The sequence below is a fragment of the Myotis davidii genome, unplaced genomic scaffold (assembly GCF_000327345.1).
Source record: "Myotis davidii unplaced genomic scaffold, ASM32734v1 scaffold93, whole genome shotgun sequence".
NCBI lineage: Eukaryota > Metazoa > Chordata > Mammalia > Chiroptera > Vespertilionidae > Myotis > Myotis davidii.
This window is the reverse complement of record NW_006292095.1, coordinates 10490286-10501512: the sequence shown is the minus strand read 5'-3', so window position 1 is coordinate 10501512 and position 11227 is coordinate 10490286. Positions and strand designations below refer to the sequence as shown.

At 35.4% G+C, this 11227-nt stretch overlaps 1 protein-coding gene across 1 annotated transcript in view; it reads right to left on the bottom strand.

Annotated features, from left to right (window-relative positions):
- TEX15 (testis expressed 15) overlaps positions 1 to 11227 on the bottom strand; it is a 68433-nt gene that overhangs the window by 7774 nt on the left and 49432 nt on the right. The window contains exon 6 of the mRNA XM_015565276.1: positions 1964 to 9273. Coding sequence (XP_015420762.1) covers positions 1964 to 9273 — 7310 coding nt within the window. The remainder of the gene's footprint in view (positions 1 to 1963; positions 9274 to 11227) is intronic.

Here is an 11227-nt window from a genome sequence, read left to right as displayed (position 1 = left end):
ACCACTGCTTCCTCTATTATTTTTTTTAGTAAACCAGTCAGTAGCCCCATTGTAAGTAATGTCCGTCAAACATAGATTTTCCTTTCTTATTCTGCAAAACAGCACCCTTTTCTAAGTCCTGGATAACTTACTTTTCTAACTGTACTCAGAAGATCTACCTTTAAATGACTTATAAAACTGTTCCATAGAACACTATCCTTCAATATGTACAGAATTAAGTTCAAACTAGGTAGGTCTATATTTAAAACATTTTATATCTGAAACAATCTTCTCCATCCTTAGCTTGTCCACTAATTTTTTTTTTTTTGTTCCAGACTTAATTTTAAACTCATTTCTCAGGATAGGTCAATAAACACTGTGTCTTTGGCTCATGTTATTTTCCTAACTTATATGTCCTCTTCATTTTTACACTCAGGTGATAATATTTTTTCCTTTAAAGGAAGGCTTTGGTTTGTACTATTCCATGAAATCAGCAAATAATCCTTCTCTCTCTCTTTTTCTTTTCTTCTCATTACTTATCACACCTTTTTAGTATCCCCCTCTTTTTACTCCATGTGGAATATGCAATTTGTGTTCTTGTGTTTTGGAAGTATATTTATAAACCGATTTCTTATTATGCATTTTCCTATAAACACAGCTAATATATAATGATTAGTTTCCTAGTCTCTAGGACCAGGGGTGGGCAAACTTTTTGACTCGAGGGCCACAGTGGGTTCTTAAACTGGACCGGAGGGCCGGAACAAAAGCATGGATGGAGTGTTTGTGTGAACTAATACAAATTCAAAGTAAACATCATTACATAAAAGGGTACGGTCTTTTTTTTTTTTTAGTTTTATTCATTTCAAGTGGGCCTGATCCGGCCAGCGGGCCGTAGTTTGCCCACGGCTGCTCTAGGACTAATGTAATAATGAATACAATTAGAGTAAACTGAGAAAGAATCCTACTTTTCATTTTGCATATAGGCTTCTCTTTACTTTTCAATTGAGAAATTCTTGAAAAATGTTGAGAAGCCTCTGAGAGCAAAATAGGGCCACTTGTTAGTATAAACTGCCTGGTTTTACATCTGTGCTCTCCCATTTAATAATAACTCTACGACAACGGGAAAGTTATTTAACCTTTCTATGTCTCAGTTTCCTTACCTTTAAATAAGAAACTAATAGTGCCTACATCATAAGGTTTTTGTGAATAAAAAGTTAATATTTGTACAATATTATAACAGTGCCAAGCACACAAAAAGTGCTGTATAAAATTAGTTAAATAAAATATGTTTATGTAGGACTTCTATTTCTTCATAATCATCTATTTAATAATATCTTTCCTGCCCTGGCCACTGTGACTCAATTGGTTGTGCACCATCCCATGCACCAAAAGGTCACTGGTTCGATTTCCCTTCAGGGCACATGCCTGGGTTGTGTGCTTAATTCCCAGTAGGGGGCATGCAGGAGTCAATCAATCAATCAATGTTTCTCTTTCACATTGCGCGCGTTCTCTCTCTTTCTGAAGTAAAAACATATTTTAAAATGTCTGTCCTATTTCTTCATGTGAATACTGTTCAAAAACACAGGCTCCATTAGCTAGTTTTTAATATTCACTACATTAACTATTAGCCTTGCTATATAGAAGATAATAAATACTTGGTCACTCACTTAACTCACATTTGTAATATTACATTTTCCCTTAAGAAGTGATTAAAATTCACATTCTTTCGAGAAATGTTTTCTAAGTTAAATAATGTAATTTGTACATTTAAAAGACATTTGCAAGGTATGTCTCATGTACACAATCATTTATATTTTATAGGTAATATAAAGTGTTGAATCCAATGCTTTAATAAATTCATTTTGCAAGGCAATATTTAAATCAGTCTCAATTTTTACAATTCTGCTAACTACTTATTTGCTTAAAGACTAGATTTGTTCTAAAAAATACTACTACATAGGTTTTGTTTTAAAATATGTGTTACCTTTTGTTTTTTATAACTGGAAACTGTAGTATAGTTCTCTTGTTCCTGACAATATAGACATTTGTCTACAGTTATAGGTCGTTTTTTAGAAGAATTTGAAACATTTTTCATTAGGCACTCTGAAATTGAGGGTACGTTTTTACAAGTACTGGATTTATCAATATCCTTCCTAGGTTTTACATGAACATTCATTTTTTCTCCTCTCTCCAATTGAAAAGTCTTCTCTCTATTATACAGCATTTGGCACAGGATAAAGGAAATGGTTAATTCAGCATTCTTAGCACACATTATCTTCATATGTTCAATAGTTTTCATGACTTTCACAATATGGGCCATTTTCCCTAAATCTTTCTGAGGGGCAGCCAATATATTTTTGAGCAGCGTAGAAAACTGACTGTAGTTGTATTCTAACTCTGTCACAGTGGTTCCATAATTTATGGATGCTACACATGGCACAAAGTCAATATACGTGGAAACGGAATATTCAGACTTCTGTAGAAGTTTTTTAACTTGTGAAAGTTCTTGAAGTTCTCTTGAGAACAAATGAAGAGCGTATGAGTGATTAAAAGCAGCTTCATCATGTCTGTTGATAATATCCAGATCTTCCTTAAGTTCGGAAATAGCAGTCTCTATCACTTTCCAAAGGCAATCTGTTGAGTTATCTTTAAGAAATGAAAAAGAAGCCATTTTTTCTTGGCAGTGAACCAGATCAGGAAGAAGTGACAAGTCAAACCAAAGCATACCTCGAAGCCGTTGTTTATCTAGTTTCTTTGCCATTGAGTTTTTAAGGAAGTGAACTGTTTCTGAGAGCATGGCTATTTCAATATAGGTTTCAGTGGCTGCAGGTTTTAAAATTATAGCCTCATTGCTGTGGTTTTCGACCACATCCAAAACGTTTTCTTCTGTAATAAAAATATTTTCTCTGTTATCGTCTTGCAGCATCTGAAAATACTTTTTTAAAGTTTCTAAGTGATTGGTACATCTCAAAGTGAGTTCCTGTAATTTTTTAAAATCTGCAAATTCAGCTTGATCCAATACTTCATTAATACAACAGATATCTGGATGTGAAAGCAAAGTACTGTTAAATTTACAGTTTTCTCTGCTAATTGTTTCTTTGTTTATTAGGTCATCTGACTTTCTGGAAGCCACCATAGTATTCTCCTCAAGCCCAATATTGGAAACTTGTTCACTGCTTAATTCTTTAGACAATGTATCATATATCTTTTGCAATTTAGAAAAATAAGATTGATTCATCTTGAGTAGTGTTTCTTTATTTTTCTGTCCTGAGCATTTTTTGCTGATAGATTGTCTCTTCTCTTTCCAAACAAGACTTTTCGCAGCATCGAAAAAGATATGTTCCAGACCATAAAGAGATATATTAATACCTATTGCCTCATTGCTCTTGATAAAATTAACTTTTGAGGAGATCATTTCAATGATAATCCACATATGGTCTCGTTTTCCTAGATGAGAATCAACTTTAGGGGAGTCCCCATACATACTGATCAGCTCTAAAGTACTTTTTCTTAAGGTTTCAAGGTCTCCTAAACTATCTCCGAAGTTAACTCCACAGGTAAATGGAACAGAAAGAGAAAAGTCAAAGCAATCAGAACAATGCCTCAAGATTGCTTGACACTCATTAATCTGTCGTTTGCATTTTAAGAATGCGTAGTATGAATTTCCCTTTTTGGCGTCTTCTAATAAGTTAGCTAATTGATCGTGATAGTTCTGCAACTCACAGTACGCGTTGTATTTTAGCCTTCCTTGAAAAGCAGGGTAGAAATTGGATTGTTGTTGAAATCCTCGTGGCCTGCCAAGCAGCTCACTGTACAACGTCTCATCATACCAAAGCAAGCTTCGGAATGTCGGTTCACCTCTTAAGAGCCTTTTTTTGTTTTCAATGAATTGAATAGTTTCCATCATCATTTGGAGTTCTACCAAGGAGTCAACAGCACATGGTTTTAACTTCTGTTTGCAATTATTCCACAGGTTTTTTTCTACCAACAATTCTCTTGAAATCAAGATTTGCTCAAGTGAACATTCTTGCTTTCTTTCAAAAGCTTCAACAAACAAGGGGAGAATACTTTGACAAATCTTAGTTTCTTCCTGTAGACTCTGCAAAGATGAAGCTTCATCTGCCCTCCTTAAAATTTGAGCTAGCCTAGCTGGGAGATCTGAATGATTAGCTGAGCAATGTTTTTCTTCTAATTTATTTATGTATGATGTAGGCTTCTTCCGAGGAGTGGTGACTTTGGAGGTTTCAGAGTGAGCATGTAAAACAGGCATGTGATTCATTCCTAAAATGTCTGGTTGTGGGGTAGAATCAAACTGAGAGTCATTAACTTTAACCCCCTGTTTTTCTCTTTTGTTAAGCTGATTAGAGACTGTGTTATTCAAAGAAATTGCCTCACTAGTATTTTTAATGCTTAGACGAAGATCGATCAAGTTATTTTTAATTGTTGTCTCACTTAAATAGGGGGATTCTTCTAAAATCGTAGTCTTGTATTCATTCCTAACAGTTGATCCTTCATTCATACTTTTTGCGTGAACTGAATCTTGTGCTTTTTTGGTTTTTTTAGCTTTCCACATTTTTCTGTCTGGAATGTCTTTCTTTGAAATACCTATTTTGGAAGAACCTTTTATATCATCTTTTAAGAGCAGAGAACTATCACTAGCAAAAGGTTTTTTCATTATATTTGCCCCATAACTTTTACTTTCTTCAGTTACTGGTATGAGATCCAACTCAGAATTCTCAGTAACGTTGGTTTCATTCACATCTATAGGGATACAATTACTTGGAAAGCATTGTTCTGTCTTCAGAAGCTCCTTTCCACCACATTCTTGCTGACAGTGTGGTACATTGGTGGATCTTGCAAAAGAATCAATAGCTAAAGTCCTTTGTTTATCCAAATAAGGTTGTGAAGATTCCTCATTATGTGCGACTGGAACACTTGATAACAATTGAGAAATGCTGTTACACTTTTTGCTTATTGTCAGACTTTGATTTAATGGATCCATAAGGACATTTCCTGTAATAGTATCTGGTTTGGAGCTTTCAGTAGGAGATGCCCGTTTTTCTAGAAAATTTACTGCCAGGTTTCTTTTATAACCAGATAAAATAAGGTTATCTGGTTTGTAGTTATCAACATTCAAAAAGTGCTTCACATTTGATTGTAAGACTGAAATAACTATGTCAGTTTTCACTTTTGTGTGAGCGATACAAGTTGCATCATAATTTTTGTCTGAGCTAAAACGTACATTGTTTTCTTTTATGCAACTTAAAGATACTGAATTAGTTTTATTTATCATTTCATTAGCCTCAGCACTTCCTTCTATTGCGTCTTTAGTATTATGTGCTAAATGCTTCTCAGGCTTTTCATATTTATTAATGTTAGATAAAGATGTTATGCCAGTCTGGTTTTCTTTTTTAGTGAGTTTTTCATCTGGGCAGTCTGAGGACAACAGACACCCCATTTTCCCAGAAAAGGATTGAAGTTCTGATGATCTTGGATTTCTCATACAGGTATTGTCATAAGCTGACTGACTTGTATTTTGGGATGTGGAGCAGAGAGTTAACTGTGATTCAGGATATTCTTGGTCACAAAATTCTCTCACGTGAATAGTGGTGTGGCTTCTGGAGACACGGTTGGCCACATTTTTCTTAGAAAAACACTTTGTGATTCTCTCTCCATTTGTTCCATAAGACTGGTATTTTGATACACGAGTTAATGACTTATCAACTTCAAACCCCAAAGCTCTTTTCTCTCCTGACTTTTCATATTTCCTTTTTGAGAAAAAATGCTTAGTGGAATAATATCTTCTTTCAGCAAAAGGACTATAACCTTGAAGGTCACAAATTTCCCAAAAATTATTGCATATTATTGAGTATGATTTGGGTAATGGGCCCTTTCTTGAAGTTTCTCCCACTTTAGCTATAAGCTCCAAAGACGTGTTAACTCTTCTATGAGCTTTTTTCAAGTAAAGAAGAGCTCTGTCAAGTTTTTTTGAAAGGCATTTGCTTTTGCATAAAGATACTTCACTATTTAGAATATCCAGGACACTCCTAATGTGTTTTTCTGACTGTGAAAAGGTTTTGATTCGTCCTCTGGATAAGGAAGAAAAACATTCAGATGAGTTTTGATTAGTTAGCTTCCTCTTCTTCTCACAAATTTCTTGACACTGTACATTCTGGTCCCTAAAAGGTATATGTGGCTTTCGTTTGCTAATTCTTGACTCTGTGTCCTTTTTACTTATAGTATCATTACAATCAGTTTTTGACTTTGTAAGTAAACATCTGCTTTCTTTATTTATTGTTGTGACATCTGAAAGTTCAGTAAGCAAAGGTCCACTGTTTTGTTTTTCTGACGCACGATTCATGAGTTTATTATGACTCAAGTCAAAAGAAAGTGAGATTTCAGATTTACTCACTTGTCCCGATTCTTGCCTTTTATTACCAAATTTATCTTCACATGGGTAATCTGAATTTCCACCAGAACACTGGGAATAAACTTCAAATCCTGGAACTTTCCCTTTTTCCTCACATATTTCTGGTTTTGTGGCTTCAGTTATATATTTGCAAAAGGTATCTTTCAATGCAAGGGACTCAACAGTGGACCTGAATCTTGGCATAAGTGTATTAGTAAATGTAACTTGTAGATCTGGAAGTAAAATTGGGAACAAGAGCTCTGCTTCATTTTCTTCTGTAGAGGAAGAATCAGAGTGAGCCTGGTCACTATGCTCCCTGCTTGTGGTGCTTTTCAAAACTTCATTCTCCCCATTAGTGCTTCCTAATAGCCCTTCCCAATCGATACGAGACTTGAGAGTCTCATATAAGGTCCCAAATTCATCATACAGTATACTTCCATGGCTATGAATATCTTGTTGAGATGGAAAAGCATCATCACACTGTTCTGATTCTACTTCAGTTTCACTTTCCAATTCAAAATTTTGAAGAACTAAGTTGTCACTTATTGATTGATGAAATGAGTTGTATAATTTGTCTTTATCCAGACCCATTTCACAACCAGAAACCCTAGGCTTAACTAATAATCCCAAATCTGGACTCTCAGAACAAATTTTTTTAGACTTGTGTCTTTGGTGGTCTTCATGACTTGTGTCTAATGTGGGCACCATTGCATTATCTGTCTGTATTTCAGCATTTGAGGCTTCTTGCATTGAAGAATCTGAGATTTGGGGGTATATGGAAGTGAAACGTTCCACACTCCTTATGGTATTTTGCGTATCTTTTTGTTTTATGGCATTGATAGTATCTTCAGTTTCCAATAATGTAGTTTCTGTTGATACATATTTTCCCCCCCAAGTCAAATACAATGTAGAAAATTCTTCAGAACTCAGAATTTCTACATTATTGTAATTTTTATTCTTCTGCTTTTCATCTATATTAATAAAATTTTTGTTTGTATGAAAATCCAGCTTCTCATCTCCACATACATTTTCTGTGCTGTTTTCTGTAGATGAAGCAACGTCTTCCTCGTTAGCCTCAGTTTGGCTTTCTTTATCATGATCTCTTTGTTCTTTGAAATCAACATTCAGGTGTATATCATTATTCAACTGCGCATTACAGAACAGAGTATAATCTTGACCTTTATCGCCAATTTGAGAAGTTTCTTTACAGTTTCTTTGAATGTTTTCTAATGACACTGGATCACTTTCATTTTTCCTATGGACATATGTATGTTCTCTAGTTACGCTGCAATGTGAATTGTCATGAACTATTTTAATGTCATGAGATGAAATAACTGTATCTATTGGCAGTTCTTTGGCCTGAGGAATGTCTTTTGCTTCCTGGAAAGCATCAGTTATAATGCTAATACAGTTTTGATTTGTCTTTTTCAATTTCAGTTCCATTAGTTTTTGAGAAATGGCAAAACCGGTATGAATGTTATCTTCATTCTCCAAACAGTGTTGAGAATGCTTTTGTGAAAGGCTTTCCATTCTTGGAGTAAGAGCATTTTGTACTTCCAATGCTCGATAGCCTAGCTCATACTTATTATTTGTGCTGGGTATAGAAGACTTTGATGTTTCTAACTCTTGAGTGATTAACATTTGATCACATTTTTTCCCGAAAGAATCAAGATTTTCATCCTCTTTGCATTCTTTGTGCAAAAAAATGCAATTATCTACTGGACTGGTTTTTGTTTTATTAGTACAATAATTATCAATCTCTTTCCACAAATTTTGCTCTTCTGTATGTTTGGAATCGTCTTCATGGCCAGTGAAATTTCTCACCTTTCCAGTGTTTTGTATATACTCAGGTATGCTTTCTTTCCTTTGGAATGGAAAATCTGCAGACGTTGTGTGACCAGTCTGACATAGAGTTTTTAAATTAGAAGACTGTGATTCCTGAGAAAGGTTTCTGTTATACCCTTTCATACAAGTATTCATTGATTCATGAGAGTTATGTGCCTCACTATTTTGTTCAAATAAAAGTGGGATGTTACTTCTCTGTTGGGATCTCTGGGCTTTTTCCTCAGTGTGTTTTTGGTTCTCAACTTCTGAAACTACATTTGACGAACACATTGGGAAGGAAAAATTGTCTTGGTCCTGAAATTGTCCTGCCATGGTAATTTTATTGGGAATTGTATAATCACAGTTCTTAGAGCCCATGTTATGAGCCTGAGATTGTGAATCATCAAAAGAAAGTTTGGAGCAAGGAGCACCCAAACAATTAGTAAGAACAGCATCATCACCAGGCATGACTTCAGATGAGGAGGCAGAATTAGTTGGTACAGATAGGTTTATTTCTGAATTAACTAAATCTGAACTCTTCTTAAATGGCAATATCTCATTTAAACCTGTACTATTATGTTTTTCCATGTTTTCTTCTCTCCTTGTAAGTCTTGGGTCTTTGATGACTTTTGAAGTAATAACTGTGCTTGAGCCAATATTGTTATGAAGGGGAAAAGCAGCAGGAAGACCACTTAAAATATTTTTAAGATGTGTCAAATTTAACAAGAGGTCACCATTAACACTTTCTCTGGTATCACTGGGAATAGAAAGACCTGAATCATATGCATGTACTTCAGAAGTGTCTTTACATTCTGCTAAATTGTGCTTCATCTGTCCATTGTATGTTTCAAGGACAGAAATGTTTCCATCTTGTACATTTTCATAGGAACTAGAATTATTTGCATTGGGAGAGTTTATCTCTGAATTTAGTGCATTGCACGAACAGTTTTCCTGCGCAAATGTATCCACAGGTTTCCTGAAATGCTCATAGATGACAGTAGCATCTTTTCCTTTTCCAATTCTTTTGGCCACAGTACAGTTATTCAGAGAGCATGCTCTTTCTGTGAAAATAAAAAAATAAAATAAGCAAAAATAGGAAGAAAAAGTATTTCTACAGTAAACTCTATTAAATAGAAGTAAATTTATATAAAATAAAAAAGATCCCAAATAGCCGTAGCAATTTTAAGAAGAACAGAGTTGGAGGGATCACAATACTAGATATCGTTATACTACAAAGCCACTGTACTCAGAATACCTTGGTACTAGCACACAAACAGGCATATAGACCAATGAAACAGAACAGAGAACCCAGAAATGGACCCAATTAATATTTGACAAAGGAGGCAAGAACATACAATGAAGTTAAGATAGTCTCTTCAATAAATGGTGTTGAGAAAATTGGACAGCTATGTGCAAAAAAATGAAACTAGGCTACAAACTTACACAAGGAAGACATACAGATGGCCAGTGGACATATGAAAGGATGCTCAAAGTCACTAACCATCAGAGAAATGCAAATTAAAACCACAATGAGCTATCACCTCATACCTGTCAGAGTGGCTGTCATCAACAAATATGACAAGTGTTGGTGAGGATATGGAGAAAAGGTAACCCTTATACACTGCTGGTGGAAATGCAGATGGGTACAGCCTCTGTGGAAAACAGTATGGAGTTTCCTCAAAAAATTAAAAATGGAACTCCCATTTGACCCAGTGGTTCCACTTCTAGGAATGTGTCCCAAGAATTCACAAACACCCATCAGAAAGAATATAGCACCTCTATGTTCATAGCAGCACAATTTATAATAGCTAAGATATGTAAACAGCCTAAGTGCTCATCAGCAGATGAATGGATTAAAAAGCTGTGGTACATCTGTACAATGGAATGTTATGCGTCTGTGAAAAAGAAAGAATTCTTACCATTTGCAACAACATGGTTGGACCTAGAGAGTATGCTAAGCAAAATAAGCCCACCAGAGAAAGATAAGTATCACATGATCTTACTCATATGTGGAATCTAATGAACAACATAAACTGATGAACAAAAACAGACCCAGAGATATAGAAACATTGAACAGACTATCAAACTTCAGAGGGAAGGCAGGGGAGGGTGAAGGGGGAGAAGAGATCAAGCAATGAACTCATATGCATATATGTTTAACCCATAGTCACAAATAGGGTGATGAAGGCTTTGGGAGGCAAGGAGGTGGTGGGAGCAATGAGGGAAAAAGGGACATATTAATACTTTAAACAATTAAGATTTATTGAAATAAAGAAGTAATATATGCACCCCTATATTCAAAGCAGTACAATTTACAATAGCTAAGATTTGGAAACAGCCAAAGTACCCATCAGCAGATGAATGGATTAAATAACTGTGGTACATCTACAAAAGGGAATACTATGCAGCTGGAAAAAAAAGAATTCTTACTATTTGCAACAGCATAGATGGACTTGGAGAGCATTATGCTAAGTGAAATAAGCCAATCAGAGAAAGTTAAGTATCACATGATCTCACTCATATGTGGAATCTAATGAGCATCATAAACTGAAAAAATAGATCCAGAGACACAGAAGCTTTGAAAAGACTGTAAAACTCAGAGGGAAGGCAGGGGAGGGTGGGTGGGTGGAAGAAATCAACCAATTAACTTGTATGCATATATGCAAAACCCATGGACACAGATAACAGGGTAGTGATGGTCTGGGTTGGGGGATGGGGGCAGGCTGGGAGAGGTCAATGGGGGAAAAAGGGAGACACATGTAATACTTTCAACAATAAAGATGAAAAATAAATAACCTAAAATAAAAGTGAAATTGGAAAGCTATGGCTTTGATTTAACTGAAAGTCAGCAAAATATCCTATCTAATAAAAGAGAAACATGGTAATTGGGAGTACGACCACTACCCTTCCCATTGGCTAATCAGCAAAATATGCAAATTAACTTCCAGCCAAGATGGCAGCAGGCAGCCAGGCAGCTTGAAACTAACATGAGGCTTGCTTGCTTCAGTGACGGAG